This window comes from Rosa chinensis, chromosome 4 (genome assembly GCF_002994745.2).
Source record: "Rosa chinensis cultivar Old Blush chromosome 4, RchiOBHm-V2, whole genome shotgun sequence".
NCBI lineage: Eukaryota > Viridiplantae > Streptophyta > Magnoliopsida > Rosales > Rosaceae > Rosa > Rosa chinensis.
This window is the reverse complement of record NC_037091.1, coordinates 3,094,135-3,118,417: the sequence shown is the minus strand read 5'-3', so window position 1 is coordinate 3,118,417 and position 24,283 is coordinate 3,094,135. Positions and strand designations below refer to the sequence as shown.

Below are 24,283 nucleotides of genomic sequence, written 5' to 3'. Positions count from 1 at the left end.
TTTGGGATTATGCCTTCCTATCAGACTATGGAATTCATGCCAGTCTGATTCATTTAGTGCCATGATAGGGACCCTAGCACTTTCTGGACTTTCAATGAAGGAAATTTTTTCTTTTCTTACAGCACTCTGCTGTGTATGAAGTTCTTCACCTTGTGGTCTACCATTTTCGTAGAGTTCTTCAGCTAATGCAAAAAGAGCTGGGAACATCAAACCACTGCTTTTTTCTTGAAAGGCAAATAAGAGATTATCCAGGATTGCCTTCTGGTGATAAGCTAGTCTCCTGCCAGTTCTGAACACAGGAGTATCAAAAGTTCTTAATCATAATTAAAAACATTTATAACTCCACTTGGAGTTGGTCTGCTTTTTGGCAAAGCAGCAGCCATCAACGGTCTTGAGGTGCCTTTACCGTCTGCCGTTTGAGACGGGCTAGCCAATCCTTTACCCTGGGATTGATCAGTTGAAGCCAAGCCTTTTGGACTTAGCAGAAACCTTTTAAGAATTTTTTCTTTGGTTTCTTTAGGATCCTCTTCAGGTTCCTGTTCTTTCCCAGTCCTCCTGCTTCTGGGATTACGACCTTCTTCGTCTTTCCTTTGGCTGAACATTGCCATTTCTCTGGTCAATGCGTCTGGAAGATAGTTCTTGTTTCCTGCAATTAATTCAACAGTATAATCATATTGGTTAAGAAACAATTGCCAATTTGCTAATTTTCCTCTATCAGCAGCTTTGTCAAGTTTAAAATTTTTAAAATTCTTTACTCTAGCACAATCGGTGCGGACAGTAAAGGGTTTTCCGAGAAAAGCTGGAGAATTTAAAATCGTTTTCTTGACAGCTAAAATTTCTTTTTCCCCTGTGGGATAATTTAGTTCTGCAGGGCTGAATTTGCCACTACAAAATTTGCAGATCTTTTCAATGTTGGTTCCAGGCACTTTCGCCAGAACAACACCGGACTAGTAATTATCACTCGCATCTGTCTGGAGGATAATTTCATCATTCTCTTCTGGTTGTTGAAGTGGAGGGAGGTTTTTGCAGAGATTTTTTATCTCCTTCACAATCTTTTCATCATCTTCTGTGAAGTTCCATTTTCTTTTGGAACTTGTCTTGGGAGATAACATTGCTGTTAACCCTGAGATTTTAGGGATGAAATCTCTCCCATAATTTATGACACCAAGGAATCTCTCTAGACTCTTAGCATCAGGAATTCTGTCTGGGAACTTCCAAATCTTTTCAAGAATATGGGATTGAAGCTTTATGACTCCATTCTTGATATTTATTCCTAGGAAATCAACTTCATCAAGGATAAAGAAGATTTTCTTCTCACCTAGGATAATTCCATGCTGAATTATCAGCTTTACTACCTCATGGAGGTGTTTCATGTGTTCTTCTCTATTTTTGGAGAAGACTAGGATGTCATCTATGTAGACGACGCAGAACTCTGCTACATGCTTGAAGATGTTGTCCATCTTTCTTTGGAAGATTGAGGGAGCTTGCTTTAGACCAAAAGGAATTACCAGCCACTCGTAATGACCTTGTGGTGTTCCAAATGCAGTAAGAGGTACGCTCTCTGGATGCATCTTGACCTGCCAGAAACCCGACTTTGCATCGAATTTCGAAAAGACTTTGGCTCCTCTGAGCTGGTTGATCAGTACTCTTACTTGAGCAATCTGATAACCGTCTTTGACAGTTTTCTTGTTGACATCTCTATAGTCAATCACCATTCTAGCTTTGCCTCGTAGATTCTCTGCATGATTTCTTACATAGAATGCTGGAGCATGATGAGGGCTAGTGGAAGGTTGGATTAATCTCTTTTTCAGGAGATCTTCAATATCACTTCTGAATTCTTTTTGATCTTCCTCTTTGTATTGAGGAATGGCTTTGACATGACAGATGGCATTCACGTCATGTAATCTCAATTCACAGACCACTGGGTCTTTCTCCCAAAACTTCTGAGGATTGGTATCCACATTATGCTCTAGTAGTTTCTTGATTTTTTCAAGAGTGGGAATTTGCTGAGACTCAAGCTTGTTCTGAAAGTGCTTGAGGTTGTGCTCATGGATGAAACTAGCCTCTTCATCTTCACTAGTTCCTCCTTCTTCTTCTTCTGAAGATTCAGATTCTTCAACAAGCAGTTCTTGTTGTTGTTTGATTTGGAGTATGGGTTCAAATTTGGGTTTGTAGGGGGTAAGATCACCACTATTCTGTTGCGATCTCTGATACTGAGTAGTAAAACCGGTGCCTACCACACTTTTTGCTTGTGTGATTCGGTCTGCCCAGAACACCCGTTCTCCTTTCCTGAAGCCTATCGCTTCTTCATCATGAATGAATCGTTGTTGGAGAATAAAATCATTTCCCAACAAGAAATAAGATCCTTGGCCTTCAGATTGCCAAACATTCTGGATGATAAATGTTCCTCCACCAATGGTGATATGAACATTTTTTGCTACTTTCTTCATGGTGAGATGGCTTCCATCAAATGTAACACCAGTAACTGACTTTTTCTTATCTTCTTTCCAGAGTTCTTCTGGAATTGCAAATTTCTTTGCAACAGTGAAACCTGATCCATTATCTACAAAAGCATGTAGATGATATTTCCTGTGATCAAGGAACTTGAGTCCAATCTCTATGTAGTTGTTGTACCTACTTGTAGAGACGACTTTCGATTAAAGAAGCTCATTTTCTTGAGGTTGTTCCTTTGGAATGAACGGTTTACATTCTTCAAACGGTTTACATTCTTTTGGAACATTTTTCTGAGTGGGCGTTTCAGCAAAATTAGCTGATTTTGTATCATCCCAGTCTGTAGGAATTATCTCGTTGATCTCTGGATTATTGAACTGCGACGGAAGGTCATATCTGACTTTATAATCAAACTTGCCAGATGGTTGGCCAAGTAGATCCCATGTGTCAGTAACTTCCTGTCGTTCGAGGAGATGAACAGTTTCTGGTGGTTTCACCAGTTCTACATTTTCTGGTATTTCAACCAGTTCAATATCTTCATCGATTGTCTCTTCACCGATGATTTCTTCCTTTATTCCTGAGGAAGATGGTTGTTCCATGGTTTCCTGGAACATAATTTCTTCTTCTTTCGCTTTTTTCTCAGCGAAATACTCTTCATATTCTTGTTCTACCAATTGGTTGACAAGACTATTCTTGGTTTTTCTTCTTGCTTCAGCTATGAAGCATTCTTTATGATATGTCTTTTTAGACTCTTCACAAAACATTGGGAGACCATTCTTTTCATGACAAAAGCAGTAGTCACAAACGAATGTACCAGGGTTCACCTGATAAGAAGACATGAAGGATTCTGTCTTGCTTTCTTCCCAGTTTTTGATTTTTAAAACATTCATTTGTCTAGATTCGAAGTACTCTACTTCAGAATCAATCTCAGACTCTTCTGATGACGTTTCTTCAGACCAGGCAGAGTAAACTGACCTGTTGTCATCTTCATCATCAGAATAGGCTATTTCGTAGCCTTTCATGTTTGCTACTTCTACTATTTGCTCATATTCTTCAAAGAGAGCTTTAGTAGATCTTTTACCCTTTTCTGGGCATTCATTTACATAGTGTCCTTCAGCTTTGCACAACCAACATCTGCAAGCTTTCTTGCTAGGTTGTTTATGCTGAGAAGTATTCTTCTTTTTCTTGAAGAATTTCTTTTTTGGATCTTCTTCCTGTTGCTTCTTGTAATTAGAACTTCTCTTGAATTTCCAATTCTTCTTCTGGTTACTCTTTTTGAATTTTTTAGAGTAATATTTTTCTTTTTTCTTCTTTCTGTGGAATTTGGATTCATGACATCCCAAGTTTGTGGGCATATCCAGTATTCCGTAACAGAAATTTTCAACTCCTTTGAGTTGCTTCTTGGCCATCTTAGCTCTAAGATTGGCTTTGCATTGCTCCTTCAGTAATTGCCGTATTCTGTCGGCAATTCCTGCAACTGAAAATCTTTCAATTGGTTTCTCAGCTATGCTTTCTCTCACAGCTGTTCTCCATGGTTCAGGGAGCTTTCTGTGCAACAGATTAACTAGATCAGTATTCTCTAGTTCACCAATTGTACAGTAATATTCCTGAAACTCATTCAGGTATTCTTCGAAATATCTCATGTCACAGATTTTGAGAGCATAGATATTCGACTTTGCCGTTTCTTTGGCTTTCTCACTCAAATTTGAGAGATCTCCACAGAATTGATCGTACAGGGGTACTGCAAAATCATACGGAGACTTTGAATTTTTGATTTCTTCTAGCTAGTCTCTTCCTCTGGCAGTTTCTTTGAAGGATAGGTAGTACTTTTTTGCCACTCCAGTAAGAGTAGTTTCATAGTACACCTGCAAATCTGGTGCTTCAAATTTTCCAAGGGTAAGTGCAGAAGCCATCATCAGGCTATCTACCCATTGGTCAATGGTTTTTCTTTTGTCTAGACTCTTGTCTAGGTTCAGCCAGATGCCGTAGTTCGTGATAGGAACTCTTGGCAGATTGTCCTCTGGGACAAATCTTTGGGAATTTCTTTCTCTTTTTTTACCCGTAGGGGCTTTCTGGACTGGGAGTTTTGTTTCCCTTGTTTCTTTCTTTATGAAAGTTCTGGAGCTTTCTCCATCTTCCATTTCAATATCTTGATAAGGAAAGACTTTTCTTGTCTCTCTGAATTTGAATTCTTTCATTTCTTCGATTAGTTTTTCTAATCGTTCAGGATTTTCACAATTCTCAGCTTCTTTATAAAGATGATAGAGCCTCTCAGCTCTGAGCATATGAACTGGTCTGTTCAGATCAGCTTCCAGATCTTCTTCTATTATTGGCTCCTCAATAGTGGGTTTTGTACCACTGACACTAGCTTCTCTAGTGCTGTAGCTTCTTCTCAGAAGACTGCTGTTTATCCTGAGGTTCTCAGGACAGACATCACTTCTCCTGTGATTGTCGAAGTTGAGGCTGATTTCTCCAGTTTTTCTACTCTCGTAGATCTTCGCTTTTGCTCTTTTCGGTTGCTTTTTTGGACCAGATAATTTCCATTCAATAGGAAATGTTACTTCATTCCAAGTAACTTTATGGATCTGCTGTGAATGGTTCTTCTAATTGGTGAGGAATCCAGTAGTAAGACCTGGGATATTTGTTATCCTTGTCTTGGGGGCTACTGTAGTACTCATCAATTTATAGTATATCATGTATACTATTGCGAGTTCTTGCATATCTTCTTTCATGAATATGCCATCTGTCTTGACTCTCAGTCTGAGGCAGTGAGCTGCATCTTTCAAGCTGGTGGTGAAGTTGGGGAATCAGTTGAAATAAGCCACTTGATCGCATAGGGATGCTTCTAGTGTTCCCAACAGACTAGCTTGGAAGTCCGTTAACCTGTTGTCCTGTATAACACATAGGACTGAACAGTTTATACCTTCACGAGCAAGCAGATTTATGCCTACTTGGACTGCTCCAATATGCATAAATTGGTATTTTTTTGCTTGAGCTCTGGCAACTTCTGCTGGAGTGATCAGTAGAAGATCAGTCTCTCCACCTGCTGTTGCTGGGGTTGTAATCTCCAGTAGTTTAAAATAATGGCTGTCCATTAAATCAAACTTTCCTCTTTTGTAGATCTGCTTGAAATCTAACTTTGGGATTGAGGAATTTTTTACTTCTTGTTCAATCTCATTGAACTCAAATTCTTCAGCATTTAGGAGTTGAACTCCTTTCCTTTTTCCAAAGATGCTTAACATCTTCATTTCTCTTTTCTCTGGGTTTTCATACCGGATACTAGTCTGACTAGTAGATGATTCCAGAAAAATCATGTTTGGAACACGATTTGTGTCTGGTTTCTCTAATGGTTTGAATCCATTAGTCTTCTTTTTTACTGTAGGCAATTTCTTGTCCTTCAGTATAGAATCCAGCGTTTTTTGCTGTTCTTTGATTTTTCTACTAACACTTGTTAGTTTTTCTTCTTCCGTTTTTGGAAGTTCCTTGATATAATCCAGTTTGTTTTCCAATCTTTCCAATTGGTGGATTATAGCAGGTAGTTTTTTTAGATGATTTTGACATCTAGATAATTCTAGTAACAGCTTCTGATATTTCTCATCAGAAGTCTTCAGTAGAGAATTTATTTTTTCTAATAACAATTCTGACATTGTCCCCATTAAGGAGGGGTTCTCCTTTGAGCTATTTTACAAGCTCTGATACCAGTGAATTGCGGATCTAACCAATGCTCAAATAATTCAGAGGTGTTTGTTCCTCTTCAAGAATATATAAGAGATTATCAACCTCTTGTTCTATTTTATAGATTCTAGTCTGTAGTCTATAAATGATATCCCAATAGTTAAGTGACTCTCTATCAAGATTATCTCTATAGGCTTTCAGCTTTCTCAATTTTTCTCTTTCTTTTTGCAGTTCTTTGCTTGTATTTTTACAGATGGCAACTAATTCGAGTCTGTCAACGATCGAAATTATGAATAATAAGGTATACCGTTTACCTTCGAGATAGAGGATGAATACTTATCATGCTTTCTAATTAAACAAATAAGAAAATGGGCCCACCACGTTTCATCAAAAATTTTAAAAGAACATAATATGTTATGCATAAACAAAAGGGTACTAAAGGAAGAGAAAAAGGAAGAGTTGGGTGAGAAGGAATGAAAGGGACAGAAGTCTGGGTGGAGAGGAACAAAAGTAGTTTAGTGGGGTTTTTGGGAAGTATTTTATCAAAAACAGGGTGTATGAGCATTAACCCTTTAAAAATACACACTGTTAGATTGAATCAGATAGTAGAGATCATCCCACGTCACTATTTTGATTGCTAATGTTTCTATTTTTGCCTAAGGTATCCCATACGGCAGAGCATAATTAATCCACACCATTGATCCCCCACCACCACCAAAAAAACACAAAAAAATATTTGTTAAATACTACCTATGATGCTAAGAAGATGTTTCCTAAGCGGCTATTGCCACCCTACTATTTTCTTAGTTCACCCTACAAACATTTGAATTATTGAAAGACTATATTACCCAAATGCAAAATGACTAATAAGTACACTAATTTTCTAAAATCCAAATATGTAAGAAAAATAAATATATAAGTAATTAATTAAATATAAAACTACTTAATTTCTCATTGGACAACATTAATCTTTATCTTCTCAACCCAAATTTGAATTTATTACTATTTCTTTGTCTTTTTTATGTCTTCTTATCGTTAATTCATTATTCAATTCACAAAACCATTACCTTTAACTTCATCAAAATCTTTGCAATATTCTTTGTGAACACCGAAAGTAAAAATTTAAAACACGAAGAAAAAAAATCAATCTCTTCTTCATTGATCATAGTTGTAAATTTACTAATCTTTTTTTTTTTTGAAGGGAAATTTACTAATCTTTTTACATAGATTGAAATAGAGAACAATGAAATTCCTGATAAAAAAAAAGGTCCTTGACCAAAAGCACCAAAATAACAAAAAATTATCTCACTTACCCCAATAATAGTTTTTTCTTCCCACCTACACAATTTAACAACAAATGACTATTTTGCCCTAAACACAATTAAGAAATTACAGCGTCGCCACTCAATATCAATCTCTCTGACTCTCTCTCTCCTCTCTCCTCTCTCCCCCAGCTCTCCCAACTGACCTCCAGCTCTCTCTCCTCCGGCTCCGGCGATCGACCCAGCCCTCTCTCTCCTCCGGCTCCTGCGATCGACCCAGCCCTCTCTCTCTCTCCCCTCCAGCTCCAACGTTCGACCCATGCCATCTCCCTCTCTCCTCTAGCTCCGGCGATGACGCAGTAACTCGGAGATCGGAGGAATATACCGGCTTCATTTCCGGTTTCATGTGGTGTCGTCTTCGTCCCCTCTCTCTCCCGTCCTTGTCCCCGCCGGTGTCAATGCCGCAGTAAAGACCGGCCGAGGGCCTTCGACTCTTCGAGCTTCAGAATGGAGCCCAGTTGTCGACGATGGGGATGTGAACAACGACGCCGTCAGAGAAGCCGTGCCCCTGTTGTTCGATGACGCAAACGGCAAAGACGGTTGCTGGCCTCACTCGCCGCACTCTCCGGCCGCAATCGGAAGTGGAGTTGATTTTTTTTTTTTTGGCAAACTGTGTTTTGAAATTTGATTTCTAATGGCTTGCTTCTTTTTTCTTTTTTTTTTGTCTCCTTTGCTTTTTCTTTTTCTTCAATTATCTATTGTATGATTGAGCTACAATCCGGCCTCATCTTTTTTTTTTTTTTTTTACTTTTTGGTAAAATAGGGGGCAAAAGGTGAAGAAGCAAAGAAAAAAAGTTTCATCGAGGATAATAGACGTCTATTGGGAGGCAATAGACAGGGCAATATACGTCTTGAATTGGTGTAATCTTTTTTTTTTTCCTTATTCAAAGTTCTATTTGTCTAATTTTAGGAGGATTAGTAACTATTCCGGCAGTTGAAATGTCTATTGAGGGGCAATAGACGTCTATTGGGGGCAATATATGTTTTGAATTGTTGTAATCACCTCGTTTTTTTTTTTTTTTTTTTCTGTAATCAAAGTTTATTTGTCTAAATTTAGAGAGGTTAGTTCCCATTCCGACTATCGAAAATTCTATTGGGGGCAATAGACCCTTCTATTAGGGGGCAATGCATGGCTGATTGTCATCTATTGGGGGGCAATACATGGCTGATAGTCGTCTATTGGGGGGCAAAAAAACTTTCCGGTGAGATTTTCAGCAAATTCTGGTGGGCGGTAGCGGACTAGCGGGTGACAGAAATTCGGCGAAAGTTGACCGGAATCCTGCGGCCTGTGACCGGGCTCCGGCGAAGTCTCTCACGGTTTCTCTCTCTCTCTCTCTCTCTCTCTCTCTCTAAGTAACAAATGGGTGAGGGTAAAATGGTATTAAAAAAATTAAAAAACAAAAATTAAATCTTAATTAGGTATTAGGGAAGACCTCCTTTAGAGTGTTCTAGGTAAGAGAGAATTAAAAAAACTTAATGGGGTAAGTGGGAAAACAATCTCTAAAAATGGTGTAAATGGACAAAAACCCAAAAAAAAAAAATTTGAAATTGAAAGAAAAAAATTAAAAAATGGGAGTAAATGAGATTATTGTTGAAGGAAAACCTAATTTGTGTTTAGCCCAAACTCTAGGTTACTTGACCTAGTGGTAATAGGATTTAATTAGAAGGATCTAGAATCCTAATCAATGTAGAATTACTTTCCTTGTATGATTGAGATTCTATGCATTGTAATCATCTATATAAAGAGGCCCCTATTATCAATGAGAATACACAGCAAATTCCTCTCAAATTCAGTTTCTCTACAACACGTTATCAGCACGAGTCTCTAGCCCTAGCTTTGAAAAAAAAAAAAAAATTCGTCCGTGCAACAGCCCGGCCTTCTCCCTACCTTGCAGCAGCCGCATCTCTACCAGCAAGAGAAGAAAAAAAAAGGGGGAAGGAGCCACCCAAAAACAAAGAGAAGGAGCGGCCTAGAAGAAAGAAAAAGAAAAAAAAGAAGAGGGGCCCGTGGCCCACACTCCAGTCAAAGAAAGAAGAGAAGAAAGAAGGAGAAAATAGAAGAGAAGGAGAGGAAGGAGCTGAACGTGACAAGAAGAAAAAAAAAATTGAGCCCACTTGCAGTAGGCCCCAAGCCGCCAAGCCAAGCCGCCTAGCCGCCAAGCCGCCAAACTCATCTGCCACATCAGCAACGTGCCACGTCAGCACCCGGTCAACGACCGGTCAACTCTCCTGTCAACATTTATCCGGCCATTTTCCGGCGATTTTTCCGGCCACTTCCGGCAACTTTCTGGACAACTTTTCGGTCAGCTACAGTAACTTCCTGTTGCTACAATGACTTGCTTTACGTGCTACAGTGACTTGCTACAGTACTTTTCGGTGACATTTTTCCCCGGCTATTTTTTAAGGTAAACTTTTCTAAAAGTTCCAGTTTTTGAAGTTTTTCTTTCAATTTCTTCTTCTTTTCTCGGGGACTTCCAAAATCCCTTCTTCTACCCCCCTTTCTCTACATAGGGGAGACCAAAAGCCGAACTGTGGGGGTTCGCGCTCACTCCAAGCTTGGAGCTTGTAGAGTCCTCCAAACTTAGAGTTTGTTGAGAAGAAAACGATCGACCACATACATCGTTATTTCGATCTAATCCAAAACCCCTCTTGGAATCGGATTTTCTTGGAAGCGACTACGCTCAGAAAATTCCTAATTTCTTGGAAGCGACTACGCTCAGAAATTTAATAGTTTTTCGTGGTAGCCTTTCGCTCCGAAACTAACCCTAATCTTGTGTTGTTTTTCAGGATGAGTTACCTGAACAAGTTGAGTTTTGTCCCACTCGAGACAAGTGGCGCAGGATACCATAGGTGGGTCCGAGATGTGCGCCAACATCTTAAGGCTGATGGAATTCTGGAAACCATCCAAGAGCCTGGTCAGAACGTGCTCTCAATCGAGCAAGCTACTGCTTTTGAAGCAAAACAAGCTAAAGCCATAATTCTCATGACAAGGCACATGAATGACGCGCTCCAAAATGAATACCTCAATGAGGAAGACCCAAGAAAGCTATGGGTAGAACTAGAGCAGCGATTTGGCAACGTTCGTGACTCCCTGCTTCCTGATTTAGAAGTGCGATGGCATAGCCTCCGCTTTTGTGATTTCAAGTCTGTGTTTGATTATAACTCGGAAGCTCTTCGTATCAAGTCTCTGATGGAGTATTGTGGCCAAGCCATAACTGATACGATGTTGATCGAGAAGACTCTCTCTACCTTCCCCGTCTCTACATTGATGATTTCAAAGAATTATCGGATTGATGTAAATGCAGGACGTATCACAAGGTTTCATGAGCTCATTGGCGCCATGAACGTAGCTGAAAAGCACGATAATATCCTTGTGAAGAACTATAATGCTAGACCCGTGGGAACTAAGCCTATTCCGGAGTCTAACTATAGTCGCGCCCCCATTGGAGGACACAAGGAGCGAAACCCTAAGGATAGGGACAATTCTGGACGTTCTGGTCCATATATTCGCCCTAAAGAGGAAGGAAATCGCCAAGAGAGGCGTGCACGGAACCGTAGAGGTCAACGTGTGAAGAGAGAGAGAGGCGGAGCCTCCGACCATGGTGGTAACGCCACCAAGAGGATAGGTCGTCCAAACCGCGCCCCAATGGCGCCTCGATCAAGGGAGCCTGACCATAATGATGTTTGTTTTCGATGTGGATCAACTGAACATTGGGCCAAAACATGTACCGCACCCCAGAATGTTGCAAACGCATACAAGACGTATCGTGAAGCAAGGGAAGCAAATTACATGGCACAAGATGATCAAGATGGTGATCTAGATCTAAGGGTGGAAGACTACAAGGATCAAGACCCAGAAATTGGCGATTTTGATTAAGTCTTTTTATTTCCAAGAGATGTAGGCGATTGCCATATTCCTTTTTATTGGATTAGATTTTCTTTGATCATAGAAACAATGATGTATTTCGTTGGCTTATGAATAAAATTTCGAGTTCTTTTCATTATGACTCAATTTTGATTCTGAGCATATGACTTTGTGACTACGATGGCTATACCATCGGTATTAATTCAAGGACATGGAATAGCCCAAGTTCCACTTGCCAAATGGCACCTTGATTACAGTTGTCACAGAAACTCTCTACGCTCTTAGGGAAAATAGTACCCTATGAATAGCCAACGAATTCCATGCGAAAATGCATGTAGAGAACGGAAATGAGTTCCTTTGCATTACCTCTAATGATTGCGAACAAAGACGCATCTTAGAGACGTTTATGTGTCTCTCTAGTGGACTTTATGTCACTATTCGAGCTCTTAAATCCAATAAACTTATGAGAGAAGATCTCTTGGATTTAGACACATATTGGCTTTGTCACGACAGGATAGATCATCCTAGTCATGATATGATGATCCGTCTACAAAAGACTTCACATGGACATCATTTCTTTTGAGCAACATGAAGCAAGATGCCGCCATCAAAGGCGCCAACCATGGGCATAACGCCATGGTTGTTCCTCCTTGTGGCCATGACGCCATACATGCTAATTTCCATGGCTCCCACGCCATGTTGGGAGATGTAGTCACACATTTTGCTTCTAATAGCGCTACAGACGCTTAGGCCTAACCAAATCCACATTGGTTACTTCTAAGGCCTCTCGCTCGTTTTACTAAGCCCGTTCCTTAGGGAAATTAGGACTGAGACCGTCCTATGCAAAGGATATGACAATACTCATTCTGTTCTTACAAAGAATCCGTAGGGATTTTGTGGATTGATTCAACTAACTTGCGGACGCTTAAATATTTCATGATGTTGGTTGACACGCAAACACGTCGGTCACGTGTTGTGCCATTGTCCACCTATAAATGCTACTTATGCTACACTCCTAGCACATATCATGTACCAACGGGCTCACTCCCTGAATCATCCTATTCAGTCAATTGGATTTGACTATGCTAGAGAGTTTACATCGAAAGACTTTCGATGGATATTGCAATGGGTTTGATGTTGGACACACATTCCCATGTACACACCCAATTGGTCTCGCGGAAATGACTACGATGGTAGTCCGAACATTGGTAATGCGCACCAATCTTCTTACATCCGCTTGGGGTGATGCAATATCGCATGCAGCTATACTAATTCGTCTACGACCTATCGCCACTCAATGTACCTCTGCGTTACAGCTAGTGACTGGGTACACGTCTTTTGTACTTACGCACATTTGAGTGAGCCATTTATGTGCCAATTGCGCAGCCACAACGCTCTATGATAGGTCCTTACAAGACGAATGGGCAACTACGTTGGATTTGAGCTTCCAACAATCGTCCGCCACTTAAATGCCCTTGCTAGGCGATCTCCTTACCGCTAGATTTGCGGATGTCACTTTGATGAGACAGTCTTCCCGTCGTTAGGGGGAGATAAGAACACGAATGTTCAACAGGAACGACAGGAATTGTCGTAGTCTGTCCCCACTATGTCTCATCTTGATCCCTATTAAAGTGACGAGATCACACAATTATGATGCAAACATGCCTGCAAGGAAGGACGTCTCTACGAGAGGACGTAAGCGCCACCCTACACGGAGGTAGGCATGGCGCCAATGCCAAAGAAAGTGGCACTCTGGCGTTACAGGCGATAGCCCCAGCTAGGATGCGTGGGAGGCCCGTGGGTTCGAAGGATACTTTGGCACATTCCAATCCTTTAATCATCAAGACTCAAAATCCGTCTCATGAGTATCTTTCGGGTTATGGTTATCGTTGGGGGACGCCTCAACGTCAAACCCTAGTCCTGAGAATATAGAGCTCTATGAAACTTACACTAGTGTACATGAGACGTGGGATAGAAACTCCATCATAATTGATGATGTAGTTACGCATTTTGTTACGCATGAGTTTGCTGAGTCCGATGATATCGAACCACGCTCCGTTGATGAATGAATGAATGCCAACGTAGAGAGTTTTTGGCCTAAATGGAAAGATGCGATCCAGGTTAAGATGGATTCTCTAACGAAGAGGAAGGTTTTCGAGCTAGAGATGCCAACACCTCCTAACATAAAACCTGTTGACTAATGGGTCTTCGTCAGAAAGCGTGATGAGAAAAAGAGATGGTAATCTCGCCTTATGGCGCAAGGCTTCTCACAAAACGCCCTGGAATCGACTACGATGAGACATATTCTCTCGTAATGGATGTCATTGCATTCCACTACCCTGTCAGTTTGGTAGTTTCCGAATAACTGAACATGCAGCCTACAAATATGGTCACTACGTATCTCTATAGGGATCTAGATACGGAATATACATGAAGGTTCATGGCGAACTTCATTTACCCAAGTCAAGTGGCTCTAGACCATGGAGCGCGTTTACAAAGAGGTTGAAACGCTCACTAAAGTGACTACTTGATTGGGAAGGGATATGCCCACGCGTTTCTATGACAAGTTTCGGATTCTATCGCAGTTCATGTTGGACATGATCTTCATTAGAAGCCCTTAAAGAGTTAAGGGAAACCTTTGAACACTTGAAATCCGAGTTTTGAGATGAAGGATTTTGGGAGAACACGATTATGTCTCGGTTTGGAACTTGAGCATCGTGTCGATAGATGCTTAGGCATTTTGACAAGGTCAAGCCTTCAAGCACCCCCATGATTGTCCGTAGTCTTGATCCTGAAAAGGATCCTCTTCGTCAAAGGATGATGACGAAGATGTGCTAGAGGCAAAAGTGTCTTACTTAGTACAATAGGCGCATTATTGTACTTATCTCAATGCACAAGACCGGACATCTCATATGTTGTGAACTTGTTAGCTAGATATAGCTCTGCGCCAACGCGACGCCATTGGATTGGTGTAAAAAAAAAAAATCTTTCGATACTTGAGATGTACGATTGATATGGGCTTGTTCTATCCCTACGATGAGATGATGGATTCGGACCCATCACACACCAGAAATGCCGCCAACGCTGGCCTGCGTTCTCTATCCCCATTCCAAAACGACATGTGTTTTGGAAGGTTTTGCTGATGTTGGGTATCTGTCTGACCCACACAATGGTCATTCCCAATCCGGTTAAGTGTTCACCATGGGAAAAGACCGTGACATCTTGGAGATCTACATATTAGACCCTAGTCGCTATATCTTCGAACAATGCAGAGATCATTGCTCTTCACGAAGTGGTTCGTGAATGTATATGGATTGGATCCATAATTACGCATGTTCGGACAATTGTGGTTTGAAGTCTACCACAGATGAGCCTACGAGCATTTAGGATAATGCTACTTGTTTTGAACAAATGAGGCAAGACTACATCAACAGCGACAACACCAAGCATAATCAGCAACAACAGACACTCCTTGAGATCAAAGTGAACTAGGTTCGATCTGAGGATAGTGAGGCAGACTTGTTTACTAAGTCATTGCCCAATACCACGTTCGAGAAACATGTGGCAAGAATTGACTTGCGGAAATTATCTGAACTCCCATGATCGTAGTCATCAGGGGGAGGTGCAGACATCAGGGGGAGATGTCTACATGTTCGTCTCGAATCGTGAAGGGTGTGTTGTGCTATTTTTCCCCTTCGACCGAGGTTATTTTTGTCCCACTGGGTTTTTGTTACTCGGCAAGGTTTTTAATGAGGCAACAAGAGAAGCACCGCGTTTGGGCAACACAAGGGGGAGTGTTGAAGGAAAACCTAATTTGTGTTTAGCCCAAACTCTAGGTTACTTGACCTAGTGGTAATAGGATTTAATTAGAAGGATCTAGAATCCTAATCAATGTAGAATTACTTTCCTTGTATGATTGAGATTCTATGCATTGTAATCCTCTATATAAAGAGGCCCCTATTATCAATGAGAATACACAGCAAATTCCTCTCAAATTCAGTTTCTCTACAACAATTATGATTTTATTAGGAAACTTTAATAAATTTTAATTTTTTTATGAGTATAAATTAAATTAGAGATTTTCATTAAAAATATTTATTTTCTAATTGAATATGTCATATAAGGATATTCTTGAAAAGAGACATGGGTTAAATAAGTAAATTTAATAATTAAAATTAAAATGTAGGGTGTGATAAGCAAGTAGGGTGAACAAAGAAAATTGTAGGGTGCCAATATCCGCACCATTTTAGGAATTGAGAATAAGCATGTTATGTAATAATGAAAAATACGATTAAGGCAGAGACCCAATGAAGGCGAAAACTTAACAAAATAAAAGAAAAACTCCAAATTCGTAATCACCAACTAACCTTTCCTACGAGAAGAAGGAGAGTAACTATATCACACGGTGTACTTTACTTTGAGTTGAAAAGCTTGATATTGAAAACCCTAACCCAATGGCGCAAAGAAACGAAAGGAGAATTCGCTGCGATTCCTCATCAGCAGCAGAAACGGTGGCCAATATCGAAGAGCTTCTGTCTCAGATACTTGTATTGGCTCCAGCCTTATCTCTGATCCGTTTCAAGTGCGTCTCCAGGCACTGGCTCACTCTCATCTCCGACCCCGGATTTTTTCGCCGCCACTTACATCAAAAGTCGAAGATCTCCGGCTTCTTTTCTAGCCAAACCGAAGACGAGTCCTTCAAGTCCATTGCTTTTAGTGACCGCGAAATCCCATCTGGGAATCCCTTCAAAACTATAAATGATTCCTTCGGTGATGGCTCCAGGTTGAAGATTATTCAATCCTGCAACGGCCTCTTCCTTTGCCTTCGCTACTCTAGGGATATTTCTCTTTTGCGTCAATCATATGGTGTCAAAGATCATCCCGCATATGTTGTGAATCCCACAACCAACAAATTCTTGGCTCTTTATTCTCCAAGCGTTAAGAAAAATAAAAAACGTTCTAGTTTTTTAGTACGTTATGCTCTGGCTTTTGACCCTTCCATATCACCTTTTTACAAGGTGGTCTGCGTGACTAACTACTCGTTTCGGGAGCAGTCCCACCACATAGACATCTATTCCTCTGAGACTCAAGAGTGGAAGGAGCTTCTCAGGGTTCCTTTCTTCCCCAGCTATCCCATGCACTTTAACCACAGGAGCACGGAAGGGGCAGTATACTGTAATGGCAAGATTCATTGGATAAGACGCCTAACCGACAGATTTGGCTATGACTCATGGTGGCAGTTCCGCGATGGTAGATTCATAAGAGATGAAGGTGACGTGTTACACTACTTTGACATAGATGAACAAAGTTTGCGACTCGTCGCTGCTGCTACTCCTGTTCCTGTGGCTGTAAGAGCTGATAGATATTTTGGCGAGTCTGGCGGCCATTTGTATTTGATTGAGTTTTACAAGCATTATGACCCCCAATTTGACATCATGGAGATGGAGAGGGACTACTCTTGCTGGTTTATCAAGCATCACGTTGATCTGAATCTGGTATTCGCAGCTCTTCCTAACACAAGTTCTTTTGTTGTCTTGTGCCTCTCTCCAGAGGAGGAAAAGGATGCGGAGGAGGAGGATTCTTCATGTAACCTTTGGTTGCATATGCCTGGCAAAGTCATGTCTTATAATCTAAGGAATAAGACCTTAGATTATGCTGATACAATTATAGTGGTATTGTGTAATCAGTATGTTCTTATTTGCGGTCACAGATTTACATATGAAATTAGCAGTTACTTGACTATTGCCGGTGAAAATCCATCAAAGTTTAGCCAATCTTCACTAAATTTTATAATAGCACACTGAAAAGATGCATACAATTGATAGAACTAATAGAAGAGTGCATCCCCTTAAATGCAATGTCTATCGATCTAATGCATTGTGACCATTAAAAGCCAACTGTTAGCAAAACTTAAAATAGCAGAACAAATAATTCACTTCAAAAATTGTGAAATTCCATTGAAATCCCAAGAGCAATATGAATCGAAACCCCAAAAACTGAAAAGATGTTATGCAAAACAGGTTACCAGCGTTTTCTACTAGGATTACACCATCTACCAGATTTGTTCATAATAAGCTTTGGTATTGTTAAGAATTATCAACCGGAGTAACACTGAATATTTTCTGGCACTATAGATTCCAAATTAGGGGCACTAAAGTCCAGTTTTGAAGTAAAAATGATAAACATACAAAACCAGTTACCACCAGCTCATAAATTTAGAGAATTAGTGTTACACAATCAACTTCTGGTAAGGAACGTACATAGCCTCCAAAACCTCAAGTCAACATTCATGACCCGATTAAAAAACATACATATCCATACAGCAACTGTTCAATTACTTTGAACGAACCACCACCATAAACACTTTCTTTTACCAGAGAATTTATTGAGAACCTAATGCAAGATCATGCCAACTATCTCCCTCAACTTTTCGGGTCTCCTGATCTGAACATTTGAGAAAAAAAAATGGAAACAGAAATAAGTAAAAAGGCTGAATCTTTTCCAAAGTGCCAATAACATATTAAACCATAGTGCTCAAAGTCCTAAATCCCTCTCAATCATTTAGTTTTGGCCCAGCGTTTGTTTTCTTGTAGTGGGAGATAAACCAACATTGTTGCACTGGGCAAGGCAATAGAAAGAATGATAATCAAACTATTCTTATAATTCATTTTCCTCCCAAACATTTCAAATCAGCAAACCAAAAGTGATTCCCCTAATAGTTCCTGAACACTAGAATATCCTCACATCATATAGTATTGGATATAGTTAAAAAGAGATACTTTAGCTAATCAAGCTTCCAAAGGATACAAGGACACTGGGCCAGCATGTTAAAATATATGCAATGTGAAGTCATGTTTCTTCAGATGGTAATGGTATCGTTTTAGACAGAAAGCATTGTGATTAGAAGACATACTCGAATCCTCGGTGTCATCAGTCCTTATAACCAGCATTGGCGGCAGGGGAAGATCTGCAACGCACACAATACTTTCAACTATTGAACTAAAACATGATGAAAACTTTTTTCGATTTAACACATTTGCAGGTACTGGGGTACATATCAAAAGGAGAAGTAAAAATGATACCATCATCTGGAAGAGTGTCTTTCATCCATTCTTCATCCACAACATCTATAAGTATACCCAGGTTTAATTCGGCCATAGTCGCTTTAAGCCAAAATCCAATCAAGAATTCTCCTCAATTTGAAGTTTACAGTTTGTATCTGGAAAGCAACACATCGTGTTCAAGTTTTTTTTTGATTTGGGACTTGGCTATAATGGTTTATGCTATAGACTATGGTATTAACAAAGCGGGCCTGAACCAGGGGCGGATCCAGTATGTAAGTGGGGCGGGCTCAAGCCCCTCCGAAGATTTTGGGTAAAAAAAAAAATATAGATGTATATATATATTTTTTAGTTGGGTATTGCCTATAACTCCAGCCCAAGCCCGTTCACTCTACTAGTCGACTAACTCGACTTCGATTCTTCGAGACTTCGATTACGCTCCCAGCCTCCGACCCCAGTTCATCACTTCGTCAGTCCTCAGTCCTCACTCCTCCAGTCCTCGGTCCTCCTCCTCTAAACTTCTGCAAATTTGCAACTCTGGCCTTTGGGAGTTCGATTCTTCGACTGCGCTCCAACCCCAGTTCGTCACTTCGTCTAATCCGACCCTCGGGCCTCGGCTGTCGACTCCTCCAGTCCTCCTCCTCTTCAAAACTTCTGCAAATCTGTAGCTCTGGCCTTTGGCCTCTGGCATTCTCGGCTTCTCCAAGACATCAATATCAATTTGGGGCAATGATTCAATGTAAGATTTTGTTTAATTAATTGAATCAATCCAATTTGGGCCAATTTATAGGGTTTAAGGATTGATGTGAAATTCATGTTCCTAGGTTGTATTCTGGTGAAGATTTCATGGATTGAACTCATATTCGTCTCATCTTCTGGAATTCTGAAAATCTGGTATGCAAATCTCAAATCTGCAATTTATCATTTTAGTGTTTAATTGTTGTGAACTGTGGGTTAAATGTGATGTGGGTAAGTGGGTTTGAATGTTTGATTAATTGATTAAGTGGGTTTGAATGTTTGATTAATTGATTTAGTGGATGATCCGACTGGAGATTAAGTGGATGATCCGACTGGAGATTAATTGATTAAGTAGGTTTGAATGTTTGATTAAGTTGATTAACTGTCAAGCGGTTTCATTGAACCAACCTATTTGCTGCTTTTTTTAGCTGCACTTGTTGTCTTGTTTTATAGATTGATTTGTCTAGTTCTGACTATTCCTGTTTCTACGGCGACCACTGAAAGAGCATTTTCAGCTATGAACATCATTAAGAATAGACTTAGAAACAAGATGCAAGATGAGTTTCTTGGTGATTGTATGGTCCTTCATATTGAGAAGGAATATGCTGAATCTATTGACAATGAATCGGTGATCAAAGAGTTTGAAGCTTGTGGAACTCGTAGAGTTAGATTTAGTTAGTTTAGGTTCTTGTATTGCATTGCACGTTTATTTTGTTATTGATTTTGTTTTTTAGTTTTGTATAGATATGCATTTGAGGGATAAGGCTCACTACGTCCCCCCTTGACTAGGTGTATATTTTTCTTAAATTAATAAAATTCTCTCGCACCGTCGAGATTCTCTATAATATATATATATATATATATATTTTGTTTAACAAATCCCAGCCCGTCCAAAGTTTCAATCCTGGATCCGCCCCTGGCCTGAACAGAACATAAAAGTATCATGGTATGTCCTACTTCAATGAAATGGAACTCAAGCACCCAATGCCCATAAATGACTGCTATTTGCTACTCAAAACACTCAATTAGAGATTTTTTACAGAGCTGAAGAGTTCATAGCTTAAACACACAAGGGCTGCTATGTGCAATGAGCTTTTGATTCCACAACAGCCCTTAGACCATCTCCAACAGATGGGTCTTTTGCCATCTGGACACCCAACGGGTATTTTTGACCGACCAAACCATTCTCCAACAGATGTGTTTTTTACACGTGGATTTGACATCCGCCTCTCCTCTGTCAAAAATGACAGAAACCATTGAAGTTGTCTTTTAATTTTTTATTGTTTCTTTCTCTCACTCTCTTTCCCTTTCACGGCTTTCTTCCTCTCCTCTCACCCAGAACTTCAAGCTTCCACTAAAAGATCACCCAGAACTTCAAGCTTCAATCTTCCTCTTCTCAAGATTCTTTTCTCTTCTTAGGATCATGGATCAAAATAATTCAGCTTCATCTTCAGATGGTGCAGATGAGGAATTTTGTGATCTTGCCAATTCATCATCAGACGAAGACTTGATGAATCTACAGATTGAAGCTCTACAAGAGAAGAGGAGAAGAAGACGCTGGGGCTCAATTCCTGGTCACAAGCTGAATCTGACGGTGGGGATCATCCCGTCCTTGAATGTGGCAGCCGGTCTGCTCGGGTTCTTCTTCGTCAAGTCCTGGATCGGGTTCTTGGCCCAATTTGGGTTTCAGGTGAAGCCCTTCACCAGGCAAGAGAACACTGTCATCCAAACTTGCGTCGCTTCTTGCTATAGCCTCGCCTTTAGCTGTATAACCCTCAAATCATTAGCTCTTTTAATCTGTGTGTAATTAAATTTGGTTGCATCTTTTTTAATACCGGAAAAAATTAAACTTGGGAAATTTTGATGACATGGGGATTCGGTTCGTATTTGGTTGCAATGGATGAGAGAACATATAAACTCATCGGGGAGGATTACCCTGGTAACAGGGCAGAAGATGTTATTAATCCGAGCTTGTGCTGGATGACTGGTTTCCTGGTTATTGTCAGCTTCCTTGGACTTTTTAGTCTTGTTCCGCTTCGCAAGGTAACTACTTCCACTGTGGTTTGTTCAATCTTCCAACAATGTTTTGGGTGTTTTGTTCTTCTATGTTGTAGTTGTTGTGTTCCTATTAGTTGCTTGTTAGCTTCCATGGTTCTACTTTTTGCAATGTCTTTTTTTAGTTTGCGATAGATGTGGCTGTTCAATTTATATACCTAAGTAATTATGTTAACCTTTCAGAGGAACTGTTGTCTCTTATTTTGTAAGGCATTGGCCGCGCCATTTTTAAGACTCTTAAAGTTTGACATGCCTGTTGGCCACCATGATTGGCATTCGTTGTAGTTGAAAGCATCCTCACTTGTATATGCTTCTGAAATCAGGTTATGGTTATGGATTACAAACTTACATACCCCAGTGGGACTGCCACAGCAATGTTGATCAATAGCTTTCACACTAAAAGTGGTGCAGAGCTTGCCGGGTAAACTCTATGTCTCAACTTCATGAAATGCCACCACTGAAACTGGTCATTCTTTCCCGTTTAAAAAAAAAAAGATTTAATATCCTAAGCCCTTTCATTCAAATAGAGGCCTGAGTTCAAAATGAATCTTTTTTTTTAATCACTTTTTTTGCACTGAATATATATGTACTCTTTTTATTGCAGGAAGCAAGTGCAATGTCTTGGAAAGTATCTAAGCATGAGTTTAATTTGGAGTTGCTTTAAGTGGTTCTTCAGTGGTATTGGAGATTCATGTGGGTTTGACAAATTTCCTAGCCTTGAATTGACACTTTTTAAGAACACTTTTATGGTGAAGTTTGGTTCCTTCATTTTGTTGTGAGCAGCTGTTTGGTTGTTGTTAACAGTCCGATTAGGTGAGAAATTACTCAAATTGCTTCCACTTCCAGCTGTTTGGTTGTGAGAAATTGAGTTGTTAGAATGTGAAATGAGATTTGTGTTCTGGCTTTCCTTCCCATATATTACGGCAGGAATTATGCATATGAGTTAAATGCATTTTTTTGTTTTGATTTTTAAGATTTTGTGTTATTTTCTGTTGTGCAGACTGATAAATGCTACTTGTGTTAATAAATGCAAAAGAGTTAATAGAGTTAGCTACCAAATGTAAATGAAATGTACTTAAGAGATATGGAAGCCTTTTGAGTGCTTTCTCTGTTCATAAAATGGAACAGTTTGTTGTTGTGCATTAAATAGGTTTCAGCTTTCTCTGTTAGCAAAATGGAAAATAAAGCTGTTTGGTTGTGCATTAAATCAGTTTCTATTGCTTTGTCTGTTAGCAAAATGGAAACGACAGTCCAATGTGATTTAAAGCATGTTTCTTTTACTTTCTCTGTGTGCAAAATGGATTCAATAGTTGTTGTGCATTAAATAGGTTTATATTGCTTAAGCTGTATGCAAAATGGAACAGAAAGTTGATGAAATGCAGTTTATTAACTTGATGGTAATAAAAGAATACATGTGTGTTCTGAAACTGCAGGTTGTGTTCTGAAACTGCAGATTGTGTTGCTTTCTCTGTGGCTATTTACTTTCAGTACAAGTTTGATGTCATTAGTAGATGCTGCTGGTTGCTATATGATTTTTTAGTTTGTATGAACAGACTCCTTGAGTCTTGTAGTTGAGACTGCTTTTTAGTTCTCTAGCACATTTTGGATAGAGTGTGATATTTGGGAGATTGTTGTTTGGGTATTTCTTTCTGATTCTTTCAATTGTGTTGTATATGAAGATTTTGTTGGGTAGATTTGCCCAACTATTTGTGTAAGAATTTGACAGTAAAAGGAAACACAAGTCATGGATTCCAAATCCTTGATTTGTAATTTACAGTGCAAAATATATTTTTGATGTATCATCATTTTTTAGATGTATGAACAGGCTCCTTGAGCCCAAAATATATATAGCCTTGGTGTGACTTTCAGCTTGATATGCAGTATGGATTCATTTGTGACCATGTTTGATGATTGCTTGCTGGGTATTTGAATTTGTCTGGGATATTTTGTCTTTGATGAATTTGATGCTACTAATATGAAGAACGAATCATATGAAATAGTTTCCTACTTTCTGAAGCTCTACTGTTGTTTGAGTCTTTTTGCTCGTCTTTTCCTATCTTCTGTGCTGCCAAGTTTGTGATGCTTCCTTCGCTTTGGTGTTTGATGGTGGCTTGCCATCGTATATTTGTATTGCTTGTATTTTTGGGATAATTGGGTGATATTTATGATGAAGAAGAAGAGCAGCAGAAACTAGCACTGGAACCATTTGCCTTGTATGGTCTTTGATTTACAAGATACAAAAAGAAAGAAAGGAAAACAACTCTTAAAATAGAATTTTATATGTTAAATAATATTCAAATTTGACATCTCTATTGGAGTTAAAACAAGTCTTCATGTTGCTATGTCAAATTTGCCACCTCATATGTCAAATTCAAATTTGACCAAAGCCAAATAACAAACCCATTGGAGATGCTCTTAATGGCCTTGCACTCCATAGAGGTATATCAGTTCATTTTCAGAGAGAAAAGGACCAAGATTCATGCTTTATTAGTAAAACAGGTTGAGATTACACAATAAAGTAAGAATCTCATAAAATTGTAAATGTGGAGAAAGAGCAAAACCTGAGATTAAGAAGGCTCAAGTAACCTTGACCCACCCTCGTATCTGAATTAGTCCCGCTGCTTCTTGTGAAATTAAACAGACAAGGGAAGAGGACAGTTCTGAGTTCTGACCATCTGAAGCTCAAAAGAAGACGTCTTTTGTATTTCAGAGTTCAAAACTTGAAATAATGAAAAGGGTTAAAGGGAGATGACGGCAAAGAATCAGCTTCCTCTGGTATTTGGGCCTCTCTTTTCTTGCCTTTGTTTGGGCTTTAAATCTCAGACCAAAAACAAAATTAGAAGAGCAAAAAGTAGACTAATCCTTTGAGGTGGATTTAAACCTATATTATTTGTCAATATATGTCCCTTGAATTTGGCTATAATTTGACAGTTTATTTCAAATCTGCAAATCCCATCTTCATGATTCTTTGCTAAGTCACGACTGTTTCAAGACAGAAAAGGGGCCTTGCATCCTCCGCTGCTTGTCTCGTTTCTGAGTTCCTTCCTAATTTTAGTATGTTTTCATTATTTTTGGGATATTTGTGAGGTCATTCTTATGTGTTGCTAAGTGAAGTG

The 24,283-nt window shown here is 39.5% G+C and overlaps 3 protein-coding genes across 3 annotated transcripts; 2 read left to right on the top strand and 1 right to left on the bottom strand.

Moving 5' to 3' along the window:
* The first annotated feature begins 15,767 nt into the window (after window positions 1-15,767).
* LOC112198622 (F-box protein At5g07610) lies at window positions 15,768-17,117 on the top strand. Its single transcript, XM_024339765.1, has one exon. It carries the CDS (start codon window positions 15,768-15,770, stop codon window positions 17,115-17,117), a length of 1,350 nt encoding a protein of 449 aa, XP_024195533.1.
* Window positions 17,118-17,318: 201 nt separating this feature from the next.
* Window positions 17,319-23,944, bottom strand: LOC112200046 (anaphase-promoting complex subunit 13). The gene is made up of 4 exons (XM_024341046.2): window positions 23,729-23,944; window positions 18,396-18,532; window positions 18,227-18,280; window positions 17,319-17,757 (listed from the first exon to the last, which is right to left on the bottom strand). The coding sequence occupies exons 2-4, from the start codon at window positions 18,469-18,471 to the stop codon at window positions 17,696-17,698; spliced, it is 192 nt and encodes a 63-aa protein (XP_024196814.1). The 5' UTR covers window positions 18,472-18,532; window positions 23,729-23,944; the 3' UTR covers window positions 17,319-17,695.
* On the top strand, window positions 20,994-21,961 carry LOC112198621 (probable metal-nicotianamine transporter YSL6). Its single transcript, XM_024339764.2, has 3 exons — window positions 20,994-21,155; window positions 21,491-21,588; window positions 21,772-21,961. The coding sequence occupies exons 1-3, from the start codon at window positions 21,009-21,011 to the stop codon at window positions 21,944-21,946; spliced, it is 420 nt and encodes a 139-aa protein (XP_024195532.1). The 5' UTR covers window positions 20,994-21,008; the 3' UTR covers window positions 21,947-21,961.
* Window positions 23,945-24,283: the final 339 nt, after the last annotated feature.

Coding starts and splice junctions, on each gene's coding strand:
- LOC112198622 (XM_024339765.1), top strand. CDS start 15,768: ATGGCGCAAAGAAACGAAAGGAGAATTCGCTGCGATTCCTCATCAGCA.
- LOC112200046 (XM_024341046.2), bottom strand. CDS start 18,471: ATGGCCGAATTAAACCTGGGTATACTTATAGATGTTGTGGATGAAGAA. Junction 18,281..18,395: donor AGACACTCTTCCAGATGATG/GTATCATTTTTA, acceptor TGTGCGTTGCAG/ATCTTCCCCTGCCGCCAATG. Junction 17,758..18,226: donor TGATGACACCGAGGATTCGA/GTATGTCTTCTA, acceptor TCAAATGTTCAG/ATCAGGAGACCCGAAAAGTT.
- LOC112198621 (XM_024339764.2), top strand. CDS start 21,009: ATGGATGAGAGAACATATAAACTCATCGGGGAGGATTACCCTGGTAAC. Junction 21,156..21,490: donor GTCTTGTTCCGCTTCGCAAG/GTAACTACTTCC, acceptor TTCTGAAATCAG/GTTATGGTTATGGATTACAA. Junction 21,589..21,771: donor AGTGGTGCAGAGCTTGCCGG/GTAAACTCTATG, acceptor TTTTTATTGCAG/GAAGCAAGTGCAATGTCTTG.